This window comes from Labrus bergylta, chromosome 5, assembly GCF_963930695.1.
Source record: "Labrus bergylta chromosome 5, fLabBer1.1, whole genome shotgun sequence".
Classification (NCBI taxonomy): domain Eukaryota; kingdom Metazoa; phylum Chordata; class Actinopteri; order Labriformes; family Labridae; genus Labrus; species Labrus bergylta.
Genome location: NC_089199.1, coordinates 20,499,213 through 20,522,877, shown reverse-complemented (window position 1 = coordinate 20,522,877; position 23,665 = coordinate 20,499,213). Strand labels below are relative to the sequence as shown.

The window sequence follows — 23,665 nt, the reverse complement described above, 5'->3', positions numbered from 1 at the left end:
GCAAACATAACAACAAAGCATAAGATCACAAATAAAAAACAAAGGAAAACAACAACAACCAAAACGCAACCCACGGAAGACACACCTAACCAAGAACAACAACAACAACAACAACAACAGTAAAAGAACTAATGACTCATAACTCTGAAAATATCAAGAAAAACTACAATGTGACGTAAAATGAAAAGACAGATTATCTATTTTTCATATACACTTTTTATTTTCTCTCACTTGATTGCAAGTCGTTTGTGGCTGTGTTTTTCTGTGTCCTTTAAAGGGAAGCATTTCTAATTTTGTTATACACTTAAAGACAATAAATGCTTTCTATTTTTCTTTTTTGCTTTGTTTACCTGCTTTTATCCTATAATTGTGCTGTTAACGTTTTTTGTTTTGAAAGGTGTTGTACACTTGTAAAATGTAAATCTTTTTTTTTTCACTGACACTTCTTCCCTTAAAGATTTAAAGTCAGTAACGTTGCCATTCAGCACGTACAATGAACTTAATTGCGAAATCTACTCTTCTCCTTACACTGTAAAATTAAGCATCACATATTTTTTTTTTAAACTTTTAGTTCAAAAGTATACAGTCTCAACTAATATTAAAATTTCTATCATTAACCACAAGGCTTATTTTTATAAGAGTAGTTCATAAAATGTTTTCTGTTATGTACACAAGAGGAAACCCCAAAAACATATTAAACTGATATCCAATCACATCGCTGCAAATATTTGACAGGCGTACGCGCGGACCAATAGAATAACTGTAACTGTGCTGGAAAGGGGCGGGATGTAAGATATCCCATGTCATCAACTCAAGACGCTTTGTTGTTCTTTCGGGGGGAGAAAACGGATGAAAAACATAGCCAGAAAAGCCGAACTAGGCTAGGATAATTCTTCTTTTGGTTCAATATAGTCAAAATACAACCCTGCGTGGAGTCAAGCCGATGTCGTCTGCTGAAAAGTGCAGTATTTGTAGGACCAAATCAACTCAGCGGTGAGCTAGCATTAGCTTATCCAGGAGGGTGTCCGGACAGGAGCGGAAGGAGTTCGAGGCTACTGGGAGAGAAGGGAACAAATCTCTGCTGGGATGCCTCTCGCAAGTTGGGAGAAAACTGTATTTTACAGTCCCGACTTGAATCACGGCATATTACAACTAAAGTATGCATTCATATGACTTGTATCAAACTAAAGGAAAAAACCTTTAAGTGCTATTTTTGTTACTGTTAACGTGAGAGTTCAGCGAGTTAGCCACGTAGCTACGTAGCCTTCAGTACGAAGTCTTTTAAAATGGCGGAAGGTTGGCCCACTCCTTCGGCCCTTGTCTTCATGCTGCTGAGTTTAAGTGCCTGGGCTGTTGGGTCTTGTCCTTCTCCGTGCGCCTGCTACAAAGGACAGGATGAAGTCCATATTCTGGACTGCAATAGGAAAAGGCTGTCAACGCCCCCCATGGACCCGCCTGATGGGACAACGCAAGTGTAAGTACACAACTGGATAAAGCGCAAATGTGATTAAGTTTGTCCCACGGTGAATCCTTAGCACTGATTTGTTGTGTAGTGCTAGATTAGTTAGATTATATTCTTTCTTTAATTATGAAAACAAGAGTGGAAAAGTGAGTAGGAAAGGTCAACACATGTCAAAACTTGTAACATTTATTTTCTTCATGATGGTAAATCACTGCCTGGTTATTAAATGTAAATATCCTGTTTTTAAGTTGAGTGTCTCAAACCTGATTAAAGCCGATTTAATTTAACTCCAAATGTGTTGTATATCTGGAAAGTAAAATCCTTATTCTTGACTATTAAATGTTACCAATCCTGATTCCATAGCACATTGTTTTTGTGTTTGTTTTTGTGTGCGTCTTTAATTGTTTTCCTCTTGTTTCATTTCAGCACCATGAACCACAATGAGCTGACTGTTGTTCCCTTTCTTGGAGATATTTCCCAAAATATCACCTCGCTGTCATTGTAAGTATGATGAATTTAATATGTTGATGTATTTTATTATTGGCTTTCAATTATGTCCAATTTACAGTTTTATACAGTATTAGTTAACTCTTGTGCATTTACATTTAATTGTGCTCCGCCCCTTTAAAAATAAACAATAAAATAAATGCAACGGTCTGAAATCATTGTTCAGGTTCTGTTATAGTTTGTTAATGTTTTATATCAACGGCTGTGAGTCTTTCCTGATGGTGATCATAAATTAACACCATAATGATGTTTTTGATTCAGAGTGCACAATCGAATCTCGGAGCTGTCCATGCATCATCTGCTGCCGTATGTTTCCTTGGAGACGCTGGACCTGACATCCAACTCTATATCGGAGCTCAAAGTTGGATCCTTCCCCTTTCTGCAGCTAAAATACCTGTAAGAGAAAACTCCTTATTTAAATCCTCTTCATTTGTTTTGGTTTTTATTCAAGGATGAATATGAAAGAAAAGTGTTGAAATGAAACCTTTATGTGATGTAGAATAAAATCAGAGAATACGAAGAGGGTGCATATAACTACCAAGGCTGTATAGTGTGTATAAAGATGGGGGAAATATTTTATATACAGCATATAGATTAAAAACAATGACTCACTTACTGTTTGATAGATGAAAAGAGGTGGTTCAACGCACATCATGTAGGTGCAGGTCAGTTAAAAAAACAGCAGCAGGTGAGAGAAGATACGCCCACACACTCTGTTGAATCACAGCGTTTCAACCAGAGGTCTTCTTCAGGTGATTATTGTTTTTGTTATTTGTGTGTGTGAGTGTCTCTTATCTGAAGAAGACCTCTGGTTCATGGCACAATCAGCAAGATTTTATAAATATCAAAGACGTTTGAAATAAATCGGGGAGTCCCCGACGATTGCAGAGCAGATTGGGGACGTTAAAATAGTTTCTTATAAGACTTGCAATACAAGATAATCTGGGCAGATAATATATTCCTAGCAGCCTTGTGAGTGAGACTATACAAAACAATAATCTAAATTGTTGTAAAACCTGTTCTCATCATTACGTGGATAACCACCCACACGCATTGTAACTACAGAGCAAACAATGATTCTTCTTCCTGATTTTGTTCTAATGCTTCTCCTCTTTTCTGTCTCAGGAATTTAAGTAATAACAAGATCAGTGTCCTTGAGCCTGGTTGCTTTGAGAACATCTCCAGCTCCCTGCTTGTGCTGAAGCTCAACAGGAACAGATTAGTGATGCTGCCGTCCAAAGTCTTCAAACTTCCACAGCTTCAGTTTCTGTAAGTACGATGTGTAGAATGTTTGATGCAAAGTGGAGATTAGTTAACCAAAAAATCTGAGTTTTTCCTTGTTGACAGACACATTGACTTGACTTTGTAAATATTTGTGGCTCTGTTGTGAGTTTGTGTTTCTGCTGTCTTTACTTATACAAACCTTCTTGGGTGTAACTGATGTGTCCTGTCATTGCAGTGAAATGAAGCGGAACAAGATCAAGATCATTGACAGCCTGACATTCAAAGGGATGGACTATCTGAAGTCGCTGAAGATGCAGAGGAACGGAATCACCAAGCTCATGGACGGAGCCTTTTTCGGACTCAACAACATCGAAGAACTGTGAGCAAACTAAACGGCTTGATAGAAGTTCTAGAAACATCATATTGGGTCATTTTTGTTTCTGTTTTTTCTTTTTTTAAATCACAAACAAATTCCTGCACCCTGTCTCAATTTCACAAATACCATGCCGATGTAACAGTACGTGCTCTCTCTCTCTTTTACTGTCTGCAGCTTTTGGTAACAGTGTGTTTTAAAGCTTCAGTACTTTTTGATACTATCGATCATTGAAATGTTGGAGATTGTGTTGTTTTAAAGCAGATGGTATCAAAGTACTAACTTAGAGCAAACTGTTACGACATTTAATCAGATATGGTGGACAGGAAAAGCAGAAAAAATCCTCACTTTTAACATCTCATCCTGGTACAACTCCCTCTCCACAAAACCAAACTCTCTTGCATAGTTAATAGACCAGAAATATGATTGGTTAATCCCAACCTACCCTCTCTGAACTGTAAAAACCTCCACATCTTATTTTGTGTTGATATTCCTTTATACTGCTCTTATCTCTGACCGCTTGAGCAGGCTTTAAAAAAGAAGAAACAATTTGTGTAATGGGATTTGTTTGTTCTTGACGCTCTTTTGTCTCTCCCATCTGCGTCTCAGAGAACTGGAGCACAACAACTTAACCGAGGTCGCTAAAGGTTGGCTGTATGGCCTGCGCATGCTGCGAGTGCTGCGGGTCAGCCAGAATGCTGTCGGCATCATCCGACCCGACGCCTGGGAGTTTTGCCAGAAGCTTGAAGAACTGTGAGTAGTTTTTGCTTCATTTTGCTAAAAATCCCAACACAGCTGAGAGTCCCCGCTTTCTTTCATCAGCCCCAGGCTGTGAAATTCAAAGTGTGTGCTCAGAGATGTTTCAATTATCTTGCTACAGTTCTTTTGGCTCTCTGGAGCTGATTCACTGCTGCGTTGCCTCAGGTTAAAGTACATGATGTGTTTTTAACAATTTTCTCCTTTTTTGAGTTTCATCCTTTAATGCAGAGTTACAGGGACATACTAGATGTTAGGGTGGCACAATACATGGCACTGATTCATCGTTACCAACAATATGAGAATTTACAATAAACACAGTCTGAAAAAATTGCACTGAAACAGAAGAAATCAAATATTTAAAGTAGCAAATAATTCTCAATCAGCTTGTGTAAATTAACCTTTTGAAAGAAGACATGGGTACAATAAAAATACTTTCACTCCATTTTGATTTAGCCAGATGAAGCTCAAGCTAGCTGTCAGCCCCCTCAGATTAATGCCAATGTAGTTGTAAAAAAAAGAAAAAGGCTTAAAGGATGATATATTGCAAACACAGGACTGTGTAAAACATTCCCGCAGATAGGAACAGAAAATATAAGTAGCAGCTAACATGCTCACTTTAATATTTATATACTGCATTAGTTTTTAAACATTTTATCTAGTTTGATTTCCTGTATTTATTTCAGTTTGCAATATATATTGCAGAAAGAAAAGATACAGAAATGACAGCCCTACTAGATGGCTCTTCCTGTGATGTGATAATTGTTTGAATACATTTTTAATCATTAAGGGCCGACCAAAGATTTCGGTCTGTCCTGAGATCCAGGTCCAAGCATCATGGGGACAGGGCCTTTTTTGATCTGTGCCCCAAAACTTTGGACGTCTCTTTCCCCCTTTCATTCGATTCTCCCCCACTTTTGACATTTTTAAGAGTAATCTCAAAACACACTCTTTAGCTTTCAACTGTCCATAACCAAACCAGCACATCTTTCTCTTCTGAAGTCTTTATTGTAATCACTATAAGTGTTTTAACCATTATTGAAATACAAATTTTCTCTTCTCTTCTATTTCTGTTTGTTTTGTTTTTGTTTTCTTGTTTAGCACTTTGGATCAACTGTGTTGTGTGTAAAGTGCTCTCTGTTTTGCAGAGACTTGTCCTTCAATCATCTTACCAGATTAGAGGAAACAGCGTTTATTGGATTAGGTCTCCTTGAGAACCTGAACCTGGGAGAAAACGCCATCAGCCATTTGGGAGAGGGAGTGTTCGGGGGCCTGGCGAACGTTCGCACACTGTAAGTACTTGACCTTTTCAATAAATCTAAACCAAGATATTTCTCACCGATTTAATCTGATAAAGATGTGTGATGAAGCTCAGTGAGAAAAGTAACCAAGTCCTGACTTGTTCTTGGCTTTGTGCATCCTCATGAAGGCTGCTAACGACAGTAGGTCCTTTTCTTTCACTCTTCATGTGTAGCGCTCGCCCTGTCTTAAATATGTTTTAATGTAATCCCTAATAGTTTAGGTAAATAGAAAGTAGTATTTAAAGTCTGAATCCTCTAATGCAGTCTTTGTCGCTCCTAATCCTGCTCGTCCTTAGTCATCTGTTTAGTCTTAGATCTAACCACCCAAATGTGCCATTTACCTAAAATGCTTTTCTCTTGGTTTGCATCCACTGAAACGGCCAGACTTTGCAGGAAATGCAACTTTTGGAACGCTTCAAAATCACTGTTGAGGGCACAGTGCTTTTAGTGAAGACACTTTGGCTGCATCAGGTTTCTGTTTGTGAATAAAGGGAGGCTGAAGCATGCAGGGAGACAGGACTGAAGTGCTGCACTGTGTTGGATAATTAGAGACCAGCATGATTCATCTCTTCTTCATTATTTTTGGAGCTATTCACTTTGTTTTTTATACTTTGGTTATCGAACTTCAAGTCATGTATTTAGTTGTTGTTGTTGAGTTTAGACGTTGATTAACTGGGTCGTTTTTTCACTGCTTGATGAGTGTAGTATATGAGGACAGGGAGGGAAGATTGGCAGGTCCGGTGAAGGTGAATGGATTTTTCCCATGTTGAGCAGGAAGGATTGGACAAAGAAATGAAAACAGGGACGCCACTGATCTTTGAATGTAAAACAAAATGTTAAAATAAGAAATTATATTTTGCCTGAGCAATGCACTTTAATCCTGCCTATGAGCCACTCTCCCTGCACCACAGTGGCTAGTTTGAGTTTTTTTATTTTTATTTATTGGTTGACAGTAATTCATTACCATCCATATTTTTCTTTTATAAAGTCATTTATTTATTGTTTTGGTAGGCACTTTGAAGTTGAATGTGATGGGGTTTATTCCACCCCTCCAATTGATATATATTTTTTTAATCCACTGCTACAAAAATGAACGGCAAGCGTGCAGCGCCCGGTGCAGGACAGATGCTTAGTGGCTCGCAAGACACTCATATTTGTAGCTGTGGGTAAAGACTCGACACTGTGACTGTAAAGAAATGATACATTTGCCGACCTCAGACATTATGTGCAAACACAGTGTGACTACTGTTTTCTTGCTTTTTAAATAGGATATTTTTCAAAGGCGATTTCCCAGTACTGTTAAAGCTAAATCTGTACAATGTAAACCACACATGGTATAGTCGTGGTTGTGATATTGTATGGAGAGGAGAGTCAGCAGATCAAAACTTATTTTTGCTCTGTTAACATTTCATGAATCAGGCATATTGTACACAAAGCATTTCACTGTCTTGTCAAAGTTAAGAGCATCTCTGGCGTTGTCAGGGGGATGATATTAGGCCTGTCTTCTCTGGTGTTTAAATGCTATTTAATATTGTGCACTGCTCTGTTAATGACCATGGGATTAACTCCAGATAATGTGAGTTATCTTTTATAATAAAGCAATAACTGCATTCGGTATCAGTGCTACAAAAAATAATTTGCATTTGTGGTCTACAGCTGCTTCTCTCAGCCCTTTTTCATTCACAGACTGTGTGTGCTCGCAGAATACAAGATGACCGTTCTGAACCATATTAATGCCACTACAATAGTTGTGAAAATACTGTGCAGCTGTGCCTTAGGAAATCATCCTCAATGTGTCTGTTTACGGCTCATTATTTGCTGCACTGAGCTCTGCCTGAATCTCCGAGCCGCAGGAAGAAAGGGGTCATGTTTTGGAGCTTGGACATCCTGGGAGTTTTCATGGGACGGGGGGAATCCGAGAGTGCCTGAGCTCTTTCAGAGGTGGCCAGGCATGAGGAAAGAGAAACAAAAGAGCCCATGACCCATCCTGTAAACACAAGGCCCCTGTGGGTTTCCAGCAGACCCATGAACTGTCCCAGTACTAAACAGAGCCAATTAATTTTCCCTCATCAGAGCAGCGGGGGCAGCGAACTGTGACACACTGTGGAAGTACGGCGTCTCAGATAGTTAGTCTCTGAACTGAGAGCCACTGCCACAGCGGAGATAAATGTGTTTTTAGTGAAGTTTGTTTTAAATAAACTTCCACAATGAATCATTACAACTTCAGTCTCTGTGGAGAGTGTCAAATGGCTAAAATGTTTCTCTTTGTTTTTCAGAGATATACGTAATAATGAAATCTCCTGGGCCATTGAGGACTCCATCGGTCTGTTTGATGGGATGAAGAAGCTGAACACACTGTGAGGATGCACACACATTTTGTTTTCATAGGCCTGTAAATCAGTATTGCACTTACTGCCAATTTCCACATACGCTGTGCGCACTGCGTTCTGTCAGCGACATGGTTTTTCTCTGTTGAACGGCTCGTGCCCCGCTCCACTGGAACAGGAACATTTACTAGAGTGGCAGCGAACAGCGCCGACTTACAGCGTAGCGCACAGACTATATGGAAATTGGCACTTAGACAGAAAAGGAAACCTCATCTTAAAATTTGTATTGGAGTTGAAAAGGTTTGGCTGTCTTCTAAGGGTGGGTACCGGTCCTCAATCACTCAATGTAAAGAGCGTTTTAATTTTATATATTATAATTAGAAACCTTTATTTTCACTTCTATGTCCCTATGTGACAGGACACAGTGATTTAACATATTTCTATGAATATCTGAACTAGGGATGTGCACTGTTAGTCAACTAAATGATTAAACATCATCACCCTCGTTTGAAATCATGATGCAGAAAGGCAGTTTAATCCTTATTTCTTTCTGGATTTAAGTGTACAAAGTTTATGGCACTGCTGAATGAAATGACTAACAGTTCACATTTACCCTATGTACTTTTTTTAACAGGACAAATGTCTCTTTTTAATGCATGTATTTTATCCAGAACAGGGTGAAACAAACTGTTGCCTCGTAGCACGCTTTGTGGCATCACTCCTAACAGATATTTTTATTTTCCAGAATCCTCCAGAGAAACAAAATCAAATCGATCACTAAGAAAGCGTTTGAGGGGCTTGACGAGCTGGAGCATCTGTGAGTACACACAAAGACACATTCATAAGGGATCTGCTGCTGAGCAGAACGATTAAAAGATATCACTGTGAGCTTGTCTTGTGCTCGTTAAACTGGACACATTTAAGGTGTGTCTTTCTATTTCTCTCCTCTCTGCAGGGATCTCAGCAATAACGGCATAATGTCGATCCACCCCGAGGCCTTTTCCCACATGAAACTCAAAGTGTTGTGAGTAAACCCCAAAGGGAATCTAACAACTTTCATGAGCACATTGTGGACTATATATCATTTTTATATAACTGCATGACGAAGCTCTCAACCTCTGAAGTGTTTTTTTGTGATGCTGCTTAAGAATATTTATTTCTGGGTCATTAGATGATTTTTTTTTTTTTTTCAAAAGTGTACATTTTTGCCCAAGCAGAGATTCATAATTCTGCTTTTAAGTGACAGGATCAACATCTGCCTTAAGGCAACTTTCTCTACAGCCTGTGAGAAAAACAGAAGCACGGAGTCTCTCGCCTTTTTGTGGTTTTCATCAGCCCTTGTTTTGGAGAATGTCTCAAGCACCATGAAATACCTCAGCCGCTGTCAAATGTTTAAAATGTGTAACACAGCGGTCATATCCCGTTATTAATTAGTCTGCTGCTGTCATGGAACGGAGCACTATTGGCACGGCTGACGAATGGATAATGTGGCTTTGCATTCTTACTTAGCAAGAGGGATAAAATGACAACAACCTTATAATTAAGATTTATTTCAGTCCAAAGTCTATTCAAAACATGCCTCTGGAGTCAGCGAATCAATTTTCCTGTCTTGATTAAGATCGTTTAAAGTCTTAATTCAGCGTGCATGCTCAGTTGACTTCTCCTGCTGGTTTGCAAATGCTGTGCAGAACTGAGATGCTAGACATGCTGTAAAGATAATAAATGACCCCCTTTTGATTAATTGAATATTATTACTTACACCATTTAGTTATATGGTGCTTAAGCATGATTGCCCCCCATCCGCTGGCCTGCACTCACACTGCTCCAGGACTAACCGGGCCTGAGCAAGGTTACTTCTTAGCAGCCTACATAATGCTGCAGTAATACACATGCATGGCTATACGTGATCATCAATCGTGTTTAGTTTACAACACAGGCGGACTCAACAAAGAGACACGTGGTCACGCCTGCACATCAGAGAAAAACACAGAGAATATGACAGCTTCTTTACTGACCTTGTGGCCTTTTTTGGGTCATTTTAGTCAGATACAGCCATAACACTGCAGGGTTCCTCAATAATGGCAAGCTGTCCACGTTACCTGTGCTAGTGCTCATGCATTATCTGTACACGGATTGGAGCACTCACATTGGACTTTAGGGCTGAAGCGTGCTTGTTCACGGTACGGATTGCATAGTGTGAGTTCACCCTTACTCTTGCTAGGAGGCTAACTGTTTCTCAAGCTGCTGGACTTTAGCTACCATTATTCTGTCAAAGTATTTCATAGAAGTAAATCCCTGCCTATTTTTAAACAAACACTGTGGAAACTAATATAATTTGTAAAGAATATAAATGTCATCCTTTTTCTCTCTGCCCCAGTTTGATGATTTAATTTAACACTGAGTCATCTCACACCTCTTTGATCACCTGTCTGTTCTCAGCTTGCTGAACACGAGCAGCCTGCTGTGTGACTGCCACATGCAGTGGCTGGGGCCTTGGCTCACTGACAGCCCATTTCTGCAGTCTGTCTCCGCTATCTGTGCTCATCCTGCCAGCCTCCTTGACCGCAGCGTCCTGTCCATCAGCCCGGAAGAGTTTGTTTGTGGTCAGTCCAAATCTGTTTTTTCTTTTTGTTTGTTTGTTTTGACTGTTGTAAGTCTGATCCGGTGTGGCTGCTGTGCTGTGAGCTCTGGGAAATGTTTGACAGTTTGAACAAAGGTATTATTCTATGGCTTAGTAAAAAAACAACTTTTGGGATATATTGTTGTTTTGTCCTATTATGTAACACTTCCTAAAAGTGTATCACTGTGTATAGAGGTCTGCTGTAAATATATAGACATTTTCTAACAAAAAAAAATCACAGAGTATAGATAGGGCGGCAAGTTTTTCTATTTATTTTTTAAGATTTATTTTTGGGCTTTTTGTGCCTTTAATGTAGAGATAGGACAGTGGATAGAGTTGGAAATCAGGGAGAGAGAGAGAGTGGGGGAATGACATGTGGGAAAAGAGCCACAGGTGGGATTTGAACCTGGGCCGCTTGCTTGGAAGACTACAGCCTCCATACATGGGGTGAGAGCATTAACCACTGCGCCACCAGTGCCCAAGGGCGGCAAGGTTAAAGGAACTTCCTTTGTCTTCTTTTGAGCGTGAACACTGAAAATATCGCTCATTCTCTTCACCGCTGATATATCTGTTTGTTTTGCCTCTGCCTTTTAAAAACAATCATGTTGACTTTCAAACTATCTTTCCTCTTCAGATGATTTCCCCAAACCCCACATCACGACTCACCCGGAGACGTCCGTGGCGCTGCGAGGGAACAACGTGACTCTGAGCTGCATCGCGTCCAGCAGCAGCGATTCTCCGATGACCACGGCTTGGCGGAAAGACGGGGAGGTTCTGTACGACGCAGAAGTACAAAACTACGCCCAGTACCAGGAGGGCGAGCTGATCTATACCACTGTGCTCTACCTCCTCAATGTCAATTTCACCGACGAAGGGCGGTACCAGTGCGTGGTCTCTAATCACTTCGGCTCCAACTACTCCAACAGAGCCAGGCTGACGGTCAACGGTGAGGTTTGCTTTTTGTCAAAGAATGTTTCTCTTCTAACTCTTACGTCATGAAGCTTATTTTGAAGATATCAGCGATGCAATATTTTTGGTTAATCTATTATTTCAAATTTTGACCACATAGGTCTGAATGATTAATTGTTGTGACATTGCCGCTGATATTTGAGTTTTAGCGGCCACAACTGCAGTGCACACGGTGAAGTGTTGTGTGAGTCACAGGCAGGCGGTGAGCTTTCTTTCAATCAGAAGTGACCATACCTGATCTCGTCATGCAAATGAAACATGTCTTTGAACGATGTTAGTAATAGTTGATGACATACAAGTAACACACTAACAAGCCACAAGTTTATTTTTAGACTAATAATGAAATGAATCGCTCAACCTGTTCTGTCTCCACCTTTCCTCCTCTTAGTCTGTGTCAGAGTCGCTATCAGAGTGCTGCACCCATAGTGTGATCAAAGTATGCGGGGGTTTAGAGCTGAACTCAGAAGATAACTTTAAGACCCAGATAATAAAAGGAATGATTGTCAGATTAAAGTTTTAAAATCTCTATCCACTGTCCTGTCTTTGTAATAAAGGCATTAACCCGATGAAAAACAGTTTCATGTACATGAAGGATGTCAAATTATTTTATTGACTTATCGAAACCACCTGTTTTGAAGTGATACTGTTCCCACGATTTCAATGCCAGTAAATCATTTCAGTCATATAATTAAGCCAAAAGCTGCCTGCTGATAGAGACGATGTATTCTCTACTTTCAAGCCCACCCCTGACGTTCTGTCCTCTTATCTTTCAGAGCTGCCCTCCTTTCTAAAGACTCCCATGGACCTGACAATCCGGACTGGGACGATGGCCAGGCTGGAGTGTGCTGCTGAGGGTCATCCATCACCCCAGATTGCCTGGCAGAAAGATGGAGGCACTGACTTCCCCGCTGCCCGAGAGCGCAGGATGCACGTAATGCCAGACGACGACATCTTCTTCATCGCCAACGTGAAGACAGAAGACATGGGAGTGTACAGCTGCACGGCTCAGAACACAGCTGGCAGCCTGTCTGCGAACGCTACTCTCACCGTCCTGGGTGAGTCACACACCTGATTAACAGAGTGTTGTACTTATTTTTCACTACTGGTTCATCTCAGCTGACTCAGTCTGCTAAAATTGGCTGTTTTTTTATGTGACACGCCACTGGTATTATTAACTCAAAGGTTAATGCAAATTTTCTTTCACCATGTACCTAAATATCTAAAGCTGCTGGAAATCCCAATCAACAGTAATGTCTCAATTACGCTATTTATTACATACAGTATGTCTATAATACTTAATAATACATTTATATTTATACTTAACATCTGAAGTATAAGAAATAGGCGTTAAACGTACAATATTTAGAATTTTAAGACAATATTTACATGTTGTTGGTGCATATGCTCCATTTGTGTGGGCTGAGGTCCTCTGGGCGAGCAGCCCGGGCTCAGGTCCGACCTGTGGCTCCTTTCCCGCATGTTGTTCCCAGCTCTCTGTCCCTGGTTTCTGACTCTATCCACTGTCCTGTCTCTACAATGAAGACACAAAAAGCCCAAAAGTAAATCTTAAAACAAATAAATAAATCTTAATTAAAAATTGACTAACCCTAATGTAGTAGCAGAGGGAACTCCCATGATTCCCCGCTATCCTCCATGTCATCTTTTGTTTTTTTTAGTGTTGATTGGGAGCCCCCTGGTGGCGGAATCTACATATTTTATCTTTAACCAAAACTCTGAATGTTGACTGATAAGTTTATTTAAATTTTTCTCATCTAAGTTTTATCTTGGCAGCCTATGCTTTGATATTTATGAGGAAAATTATGCTATTGATTCAGCAAACTATTGCAGCGATAGGCACATTGGAGCTTCTTGCAAGTTTACTTCCAGAATGCACAGCATCTGATGGCACAATATTGACCAAGGCAAGTTTTTGATTGATGATGTCATTTCAGCAGAGACTTTTAAGATTTACCAGAGAGAGTTTTGTTTTAATAAAGCACAACCTAGCCCTATCATTTAGCACTGCATTCATAGCTTTAATAACAAATTAGCACATCTGAGGTAACTTTCTGTGTAAGCTAGCTGCAAGCTATGATACTGATAGTTAATAATCTAGTAACGCACCATTTAGTGACCAGTTGAACAGGAGGAAGGTGTCAATCAAACGAATCTGTGACGCCCACACAGTCTTCAGAGATGGTCTCAACAGCATCGTTTTGATCTTGGTTTTCTTGGTTATTGACAGATTTTTGTTGATTTTTATCGAGAATCTTTACTTTGGTATCACATGCTTCTACTTCAAGCTGAATACCTAACCGCTTTAAATCTGGATGGATGGAGCGTCTCTCACAGCTGCTGGATCAGATTTCTGAGCAGTTGAGATTTTATTTAAGCCACAAGCTTTTATTTAATCAATGATTCATTTAAAGTTTGTGATCAAGGCTTAAATGTTACAACCAAAGAAGAGGTCATGCTAGAAATAACAAACCTGACCTCTAACATATACTAATAGCTTGGCGCTAATGCAACGGGGATAATCCTGTGAGAGTAACCAATCATTACCTCCTCCTCCAGAAACTCCATCCTTCATGAGGCCGCTGGAGGACCGAACAGTGGCCCGGGGTGAGACTGCCGTGCTTCAGTGTATAGCCGGAGGCAGTCCAGCTCCTCGTCTCAACTGGACCAAAGACGATGGGCCTCTGGTGCTCACTGAACGCCACTTCTTCGCTGCAGCCAACCAGCTCCTCATCATAGTCGACGCTGGTCCAGCTGATGCCGGGAAATACACCTGCATCATGTCGAACACTCTGGGAACCGAGCGCGGTCACATCTACCTGAGCGTGTCCCCGTCACCAAACTGTGACACCAGCTCGGTACTCAACCAGGACGACTGGACCCCCGTGGGCATCGTGGTGATCGTGGTGGTGTGTTGTGTGGTGGGAACCTCGCTGGTCTGGGTCATCGTCATATATCACATGCGCAGGAAGAGTGAGGACTACAGTATCAGCAACACAGGTCAGCAGATTACACATATCTGGGATGTAAATAACTGTATTAAAAGCCTTTTCTTAAAAAGCTCCAATGAGAAGACCTCTGTCTAAATAAATACACATAGAACAGCTGATGTAAAAATGTCTTGCGACATGGTGCAAAAGGCGTAGACGAACATTAGATATGTTGTTTTAATAATTTTATTTTACCTCATTATGCCACTCCTTCTGAAATAACACCTGATTGAGAACAGTTTCTTAGTTTTCAGCATGACAACCATCCAAAAGCCACACTTGAATCATATTTGGAAAGAAAAACTAACAGTCATGGACAGGCCTACAAAGCGTCTAGAATATTTAAGAGGCAGTATGGGATCACCTAAATTTAGAGAAGAACTTGAGGTGCTAAAAGAAGACTTCAAGTCAGTCACCCCAGAAGAGTTCAGGATGTGCTAAGTGTCACACTTAATACTGACGTTTGCCTGTAGAAGCTTTTTTTTCTTCTGAATATTGTGTTTTTAATTTGTGTTAATTTGTTTAAATTGCTCCTGATGTCCGAGCCAACTCCAGGTGCCATCCCAAAATCTAGATCTATGATTGGATATTTGCCTAATCAATTAAGTTGAAATAAACTGTTCGGGCTGTTTTCAACATGCTGTTGGAAGAACATTTAGTTGTAAAAAAAATACTTACTCTGTCTAACTTGCAATGGACTTACTTGCCAATAAATGTACTTTTTGTAAGTTAGACAGCATAGAAGAGTTTGCATCCTTTTTTCTAAGTACTTGAAATTGTGATGTTACACATCTTTGTTTTTGAGTCCCTGAAGAATGAAGCTAGGAAGATTCATATGTTTCCAAATTGTGTTACTTACATAACATTCGTGGGGATAGAAAGGGTAAAAAAAAAAAAAAAAATGAATTTGACTGCCCACAAACATCAGGTCAACCCCCCCACACACACACACATAAGTCAGAGCCCCAGGTGGGCCACCCCTGTTAAAAAAAAGTCTGGACACGCCCCTGCTTAAGACAAACATGATTTATTTCTAATGAAAGTCCTTTAATGAATCTCACCCCAATAGAGATTCCCTTTTTCTCTGTTTATTAAACGAATAATTCAGAGAACATATTACTGTGTAACAAACTCTGTCTCCTTCTGTTACAGATGAGATGAATCTGCCCGCAGACATCCCTAGCTACCTCTCGTCTCAGGGAACTCTGTCGGAGCCTCAGGAAGGCTACAGCAACTCTGAGGCCGGCAGCCACCAGCAGCTCATGCCTCCTCTCTCCAACGGATATGTGCACAAAGGAACAGATGGTGAGTAACCCTGGTGATTCCACTGTATTTACTCTGTTAAACAAACCCTTTTTTTTCTAATTGCCATGGATACTGTTATTTTTTGTGCTGGTTTCTTTGTGATCAGTGATATTGTTTCTGTAATGTCTATGTAGCAGGGTTTGTTTTAGCCCCATGATATGATAAGTGTCATCATACTATAACAGGTTTGGTTTTCTCACATGACATAAGCACACATGAGACTTCCAGTCACCATGATTTCACAGAAAAGATCATGTTCGATGTAATTATTGCACAAACTTTATTTTTTTATCAGAAGATAACGACATGTTTAATCTGTTAGATAAGGTTGTAAAGAATAAACAATTGTTATTTGTTATCTTTCCGTTTAGTGCATAAACACTAAGAATATTTTCTTGTCCAATCGTGGAGGGGTTTTCTGAGGTGGTCAATGATTTATTAGTTTGCAATGTATTGGCTTTAATTAGACAAAGCTCATGGTTCTGAAAGTCTGCTGGTTATAGATGATTCATCCTATGAGTTTGTATCTCATGTTTTAGGTGATGTCAGCTTTGCAAACACATGTTTTTTATGTCAACAAGCCCATAAAGAATAGTTGTTCTCACACAATAATCTTCCCTATTCCCTGTAGTCCACATGAATAAGAAATAAAACAAATACTTTACAACATGTTCTGCCATCTTTTAAGGGATTGTTTCAAACATCAAATCTGTTTGACAGAGAAATGACGGTAGTTCTTGTTTTTATTTATGTGTTTGTCAGGTGTGTGCTACGGAGACACAGGCAGCGAGGTGGAAACCGAGGGAAACGGCCTGCTGCACTGCCGGGTCGGCTCTCTGTTCACAGGACGAAGCAGCTTCCACCCCGGAGACAACCGAGACGGACTACACACAGGTTGGTGTCATCATCATAGATGTGTTCATGTGCTTTTTATTTATCTTTATTGTTTTTTTTTTTTTTTTTATTCTTAGTGTTTACTTATTGTCCTGAAACTGTTATGCCTCTCTGCTGGATATTGAAACTGCTATATGTCATTAGAGTGCCACCAGTGGCGGTCAGCTGTGTCTCTGTAGTTTAACCATCTTTTAATTCTGGTGTTGATGTTTCATGTTCAGTCAGTTTATCCAAACATCCCAAATAAGAACCAAAACTGTCCCCCACAAAATTAACCTCCAAATTATGTAAAGATGTTTCTTTAAGATCTTAATTGCCACTGGTTCAAAATAACAGGTAATTAACAGTTACCAAGGAAACAGTGTCACCTTGAGGTTGGGCTTCATATGACACAGATGTTGGTATAAAAGAAACAGCCCTGCACAGGAGGGAGAACACACACTTACCAGCTTTACATTAGTACCTCCAGAGATTTTAATTCACACACACACACACACATATATATATATATCTTTCCACATGTTTGTTTGTCCTTTGGACAAACAAACATGTGGAAAGAATCCCTTATCAAATCGTCCTTCTCTCCTTCCAGGTGGAGCAGGACCGCTGGTCATCTGCTCCGACTGCTACGACAACGCCAACATCTACTCTCGCACGCGTGAATACTGCCCCTACGCCTACCTGGGGGAGGACGACCCGCTGGACAAGACTGTGAAGGAGAGCTTCGGCGGGCACACTCGGCACCAGGACACGACCCTCGAGAGCCTCATTAGCAACCAGGACTCCTCCGTCTTCCTCACCTCTCACGAAAAAAGGCTGAGCAGCCACACTCCCCCGGAGCACTACGCTAATGGTGAGACCCGGAGACATGATTTCTAATTTTAGATTTAGAGATGGACGATTACACCATCCTTTGTCTGGGAGCAAGTTGTCATGTCCTACCTGCCCTGTTTTATAGGGCTTAGTCATCTGCAAACATTTAGCTTTTCTTCTTTTTTTTGGATCGAATCGAGCTCCTGCCTTGGTACGCTTACTCACTGTTTGCCTCTGAAGTGTTTACAGTGAGGTCATGTATTCACTTAAGTCAACTTGTAACAAATGAGAGAGTTAACAGTTAATCTAAAACAGCTGCTTATGTTTGAGGTATTGATCCTCAAATAAACGATATGACTCTGTTGAGATAATATGAGAAACAGCTGTGATTAAACCAGCTCCAATAACTTACTAGAAACAAACTAAATACCTGCATGTAGTGATAAACGATCTAAATGATTCATATCTCACATGAGATGCTTATGATGTTATGCTCTGCCTCACCAAGACGCTATACTGTGTGACTACTAGATGTAATTTAAGGGGGTGCAGAATAAGACCTTTTATAAATAAAATAAAAAAAAGCACAGGCCTTTCAAGAATCATGTATGTCTAAAATATGAATGATACAAACATAGTTTTATTTATTGAACATCTTTTTGTAAGGTGTATGAAAAGTATGCTCACTTTTTTTTGTGATAAAATGCACTGACATATCCTCACTGTTTGACTTTTTTTGCAGGTGCTCTCAGCAGGTCCTTCTGGGGAGAAGGTGAAGATCGGTCCTCCAAACTTCACCCAGGAGCCTCCCAGCACCCAGTGACTGTCCACAGGACACCTCTTCTGACCTCCACAGCTGATGGAGCAGAGGAGCAGAGAGAAGCAGAGCTGGACTGTTTACCAAGCCGACACACTCGGGAGCACAGAAGTGCCTCTAATAGGACTAACCCTCAGGAGCATCCAGCGCCCACATAGGTCCTTAACACTTCACCCACGCTCTGCCTCTGACTCCTCTTAGCTGCACCCCCCCCAAAAACCCCCACCCACTACCTCCAAAGAGACTCACACTCACACTCTGCCAAAGATGCTGTCTTGTATGTTTACATTCCCCTCTCACTCAAGAGGACATATAAACGGTCTCCACTGTGGAAAGGCTGCTGTGTCTGGCAGGGGAAATGGATCTGTAATTAAAGTGACCTCCTCCTTAACTCCTCCACCTCTGCAGGACGCCTTTTCTCCTCCGCTCCTCTCTGTTCTCTTAGAGGAGGAGGCGATGAATGTATCCTTTTAAAGAGCTGCGTCGGATGCTGCCTTGAGAAAATGCCAAGGCATGATTGAGTCTTTGCAAGCTCTCTCCTCATTCCTCGGTGCTGCTGTGGGGATGATATTTTGTCTCTGCGTTCTTGGTACAAACACTCACGTGTCTGGGCTGCCTACAGAACCTAGCTTGTCCTCAAATTGGGAGAAATAGGTTATAAAGGGGACAGTTGTTCCCTGAGGTTACGTGGGAACATTGAAAATGTACGTCCAACATTCCTGCGGCGAGCCCGACTAACTCTGAACTATGCTATCTGCTATCCTGTTATGCAAATCCCAGAGACACTGACACCAAACTGTGGTGTATATTATGAATATATATATATAAATATATATATATATATATATATGTCCTATATCATCTTTATCTGGTCCTTTTTGTCGTATGTGAAGCGCAATAGTTAAAACTTATTTTGTTCTTGTTATGGGAGGAAGCGTCCAACTTTTTTTGCACATTTGACAATCTCGAACTATTTTCTATCGGTTGTCCATCTGATGGCCTTTATTCTCAGCAAGCATTCTCAGTAACCTCTGTCTGGTGGTCGTACGGTTGATATATTTACAGGATGCACTGATTTGTTTTCCTTTGATCACATCTTACAGGCACTTAATTTAATGGTGGCAAAACCTTCTTTTATTTAGTCTGCATGCTGTTAAACGCTGTCTCTAAAAGCTCCTGATCCTTTTGTAGATAATGATTAGGCCTTATAGTTTTCACTCGGGACTGTGAAAAAATGAGAATGTAATGTATTGTTTTCTATATGTATGTTTGTGTGTGTACATAATGTGAGGTATCTATGAATTATCATGTCCTTCATGAGTCTTGCAGAAAGGTTTGACACACTCTGCAGTCATTTTACATCTATTCATTCCATGTCTGTGCTCTCTGTTCCAGAGTTATTCACAAGTTTTACCTGTTGATTCAGGTAACAAGATGAACACATTTAGTCTGGAAACGGATGCTTTATATCTCCAGAACATTAAAAAAAAAACAGCTGCTATCTTCAGTTGGTCTGATCAGCTTTGAAGTGACTCGGAGGAATCGAAAAAAAAGAAGCCTTTCTTGTCGAGAGGTTTAGGTTTCATTATATTTGAGGTCACAAGTTGTTTTTTGCTAATTTTATGATTCCAAAAACGTCAACATTTGCTCACTCAATTGCCACTTTATGAGGTGCACCAACTTAAATCTAATGCAGTCTAATACCACAGTCCTGTGATCAATTCTACCTTCAAGAAGTTCATAATTGAGTTTTTGTTTTTGCTGTTTTTTCAGAGTTTGAATCGACTTCATGTTCAGTTTAAGGCGTCAGGTTTGGATGCTTCTGAACTGAGTTTTTTTATGTTCTCTACATAGTCATCTAAATGAGTGTAGGGTTGATTACAGTGCTGTACTTGCATCACTCTGCATTAGTGCTAGTTTGGTATAGCTCTTAATTAAATGGCATGTGAGTGTATCATCCCTTTTCTTTTTTTTAAAGATGTCAACATTTGTGAGTGTTTTATTTTTTATTATTTTCCTTTGTTATATTTACAGTCAGCACTGCTACATTCTGCTCTTTCTATTTTTGTTGATCATTCCTCCGTGTGTAGTGAGTGGTACTCTGAGTGTTTAATGGTACTGAGTTCAGACACTATGAATCAATCATGCTGAAAAGTGTTTCTACACTAAGCTTGAAATTGTATGTTTTCTGTAATGACACAAAGTCCATGCAAATTATGTTTATTCATCAACATTAACTTGTGCAGCGGTTATCAGCACACCTCTTCTCTTTTTATCTGCTCAGTGGTATGTGCACTTTGCATTCTTTAAGTTTTAACTTGTCAATCATTCTTTCCTTTAAATTACCAGATGTGCACATTCCAATCCCACCCCTCTTGCATTACATGGGGTGCCAGTAGCCAAACAGGTAGTGAGGGCGCTCCATGTACAGAAGCCCAAGTCCTCAAGAGCGTGCAGCCTGGGTTCAAATCCCACCTGTGGCTACCCTCCTGCATGTCGATCCCCCATTCTCTCTCCCCCATCTCTGACTCGATCCACTATCATATCTCTGAAATAAAGGCACAAAAATCTCCAAAATAAATCTTTAAATCTGAATCTAGCATTACTTGTAAAGCTTTATGATGAACCACCAGTGTAGTTTTGCAAGCCAAGACTAAATCACATATGACCTATTTGAGTTCCCCTGTATTCAAAGCATTAATCAGTCATTCTAAAAGGGCTGCATGTCGGCCGCACACATCGATTAAATGTTCAACTTTTTCCTCCATCACAGCAAAACAAAAATGTGCATTAATATTGTGTTATTCTCTGAACGTCCTTTATGACTTTATACCAAAGTTTAGCAGTAACTGCTCTGGCAATATTCCAATGCTGCTTTTTATCTATTGTTGTATCTTTGCATTTTGTTTTCTTGAGTCTTATGTTGGACCTTGTTTACTGTACATTCTGTAAAGCATGTGTAAAGAGCCTTTTTTTTGTTACGTAGCAATTATTCGAACAATAAAGATGAATTCTGAAAATGAGATTTGGATTGTGAGTCACTTAAACCTTTTTTTTTAATGCTGATAAATGATTATTTCACTGTGTTATAGGTAGGCAAGTTCTTTTTTGGAGTGTTTGTGAAATGTGTCAATGGATCCTTCTTAACTATAGAGACAGTTTATAAGAAATCTCATCCTAAAACACATTACAAAAGGAGTAGGCCAAGACCCAACATCAAGCCACCGTAAGCAACTTGAAGTTGAGTGTCTTGCCCAAGGATACATTGGACATGTAGCTGCAGGCTCTGGGGATTGAACCATGGATTGATCCCATGACCCTCTGGTTAAGAGACGACCGAGGACTGATCCACAGTCGCCCACTTGAAATACATACAGATAGATGGAGGTAGGGACAGGAGTTCAGTGTGCCAGGTCCCCCAGCAGTGTAAGCCTATAGCAGCATTACTAGGAGCTGGTCCAAGCCTGAGCCAGCCCTAACTATAAACTTTGTCAAGGAAAGTTTTAAGATTACTCTTAAGAGTACAGAGTGTGTCTGCCTCCTGGACTCTGACTGGTAGATGATTCCCAAAGGAGAGGGGCCCGATAACTAAAGGCTCTACCTCCCATACTACATTTTGAGACTGTAGGTAGCACAAGCAGTGCCATTCTGGGAGCTTAGTGTTCCAGAGGGGTAATAAGGGACTGGCTGATGATGTCTGAAAATAGTGAGAGTCCAAGATAACATACATAAAAGTTTCTTTTGCTGAAAACCGCAAGATTTTGAGCTCAAAATGTTCTTACTTTTGAAGCTCGGACAAATATGTATCTGGGAAAATTTTTATTGTTAAAATGTAGGTAGTTTAGCAGAATTCTTTTATATATTTGATGAGTAATCATTTCAGAGTTTACATGATGATTTCAGTGTTTACTGACAGTGAGGAGGACTTAGGAAAAATAAAATAAATGTTCTAGCAGGATTGGATTTGGGATGCATGCACTGTAATTCCAGGCACAGTGTTCTTAACCGCAACAGATTTGTAGGCACACCACATGGACGATTTAAAAGGCCAAGCCATCTGTAATCTGGATTTAGTCATGTCAAGCCAGCACAAATCCAGCTAATATCGGCCTTGAAAATACTGTTAGTCCATCATCAGTCTTGATGTTAAAAGAAAGACCTCATTTTTTTAAAGGCCTCTTCAACATAAATCCAATAGAATCACAGAAAACATTGGATACCAACAGAATCTGACTGCCTCTGCTGTTTGTTGCTTTTAGGTTGTTTGGATTCTTACTGTGCTCCCTGCTCCTCATCAAACACATGATAGCGTTGTTAATCTCTCTCTACAAGGCGATAAATTATTCAGCACCATGTCCAGGGGTGATACTCTGTATTTATACACAGACTTCTACATCTCGCACCCAGAGAAAACACAAACTGCTGCAGCTGCTGCTTCATAAATACTACAGAAGGTGTGTTCCTCACCTCCGGTTATAGAGTTAATCAACTCGACCACAAGTTTGCTGACATGTGACTGCTCCTGTGAGTCAACAAGCCCCAAATTGTCAGAATCCATCACGCTGTATCAGAGAGGTTATGGGGAAAAAAAGCAAAGTGTGCATCATTCATCACATGCTGCACAACACGTCGGCCACTAATCTCCAGAGATGAGGTGACATTTATAGAGTTTAATTAACTTCCAAAGCTTCACTTGAACACCTCTTCAGTCCTGCGATGAATTTTTCATCAAGCGTCAGTGAGAAACCAAGGCCAAGTTGTTCCAAAGTCATCTGATCAGAATACTGGTATAGGCTTGGATCAGATGTTGAGAATGGTTGATCAATATTCGAGCAAATCACGTCATCCATTTTTTGTTAGTGTTGGGATAAACCCCCGATGTATGTGTTGTTCTTAGTCTTTAAAATCTCTGATACGACTCTGATCAGAGCAGGAAGGTGGATTCAGGCAGGATTAGAGGAATAAAATGTTACAGAACTTTGTATATATTTCAAAAAAAGTTATGTTTACTGTTACTTTAACATAGTTCATCAATTTCAGCTTAGCAATTTCTTCATAACTGAATGTGGCTCACAGTGATCAGGATGTTTGTTTTTAACTGTTTTCTGTCCATGGTGATGATGATGATGATGATGATGATGATGATGATGATGTAAAATTCCTGTTTTTTTCCATCTAGGATCATCTACAGTATATGTTTTAACCATGATCAATATCTTATCTGCCTCTCACTTTTGTTATAAACACATTTGCAAAGGTTTTTCCCTTTAGGAAAATCAATCACAACAAACT

General features: G+C 40.1%; 1 protein-coding gene across 1 annotated transcript; it reads left to right on the top strand.

The window, feature by feature from the left end:
- Positions 1–38: 38 nt before the first annotated feature.
- lrig2 (leucine-rich repeats and immunoglobulin-like domains 2) lies at positions 39–21,396 on the top strand. The gene is made up of 18 exons (XM_020643411.3): positions 39–1,474; positions 1,889–1,963; positions 2,231–2,365; positions 3,095–3,238; positions 3,429–3,572; positions 4,176–4,319; positions 5,471–5,614; positions 7,900–7,980; positions 8,696–8,767; positions 8,906–8,974; positions 10,390–10,553; positions 11,205–11,516; positions 12,313–12,594; positions 14,114–14,554; positions 15,697–15,849; positions 16,612–16,743; positions 17,336–17,596; positions 18,299–21,396. The coding sequence occupies exons 1-18, from the start codon at positions 1,287–1,289 to the stop codon at positions 18,529–18,531; spliced, it is 3,174 nt and encodes a 1,057-aa protein (XP_020499067.2). The 5' UTR covers positions 39–1,286; the 3' UTR covers positions 18,532–21,396.
- Positions 21,397–23,665: the final 2,269 nt, after the last annotated feature.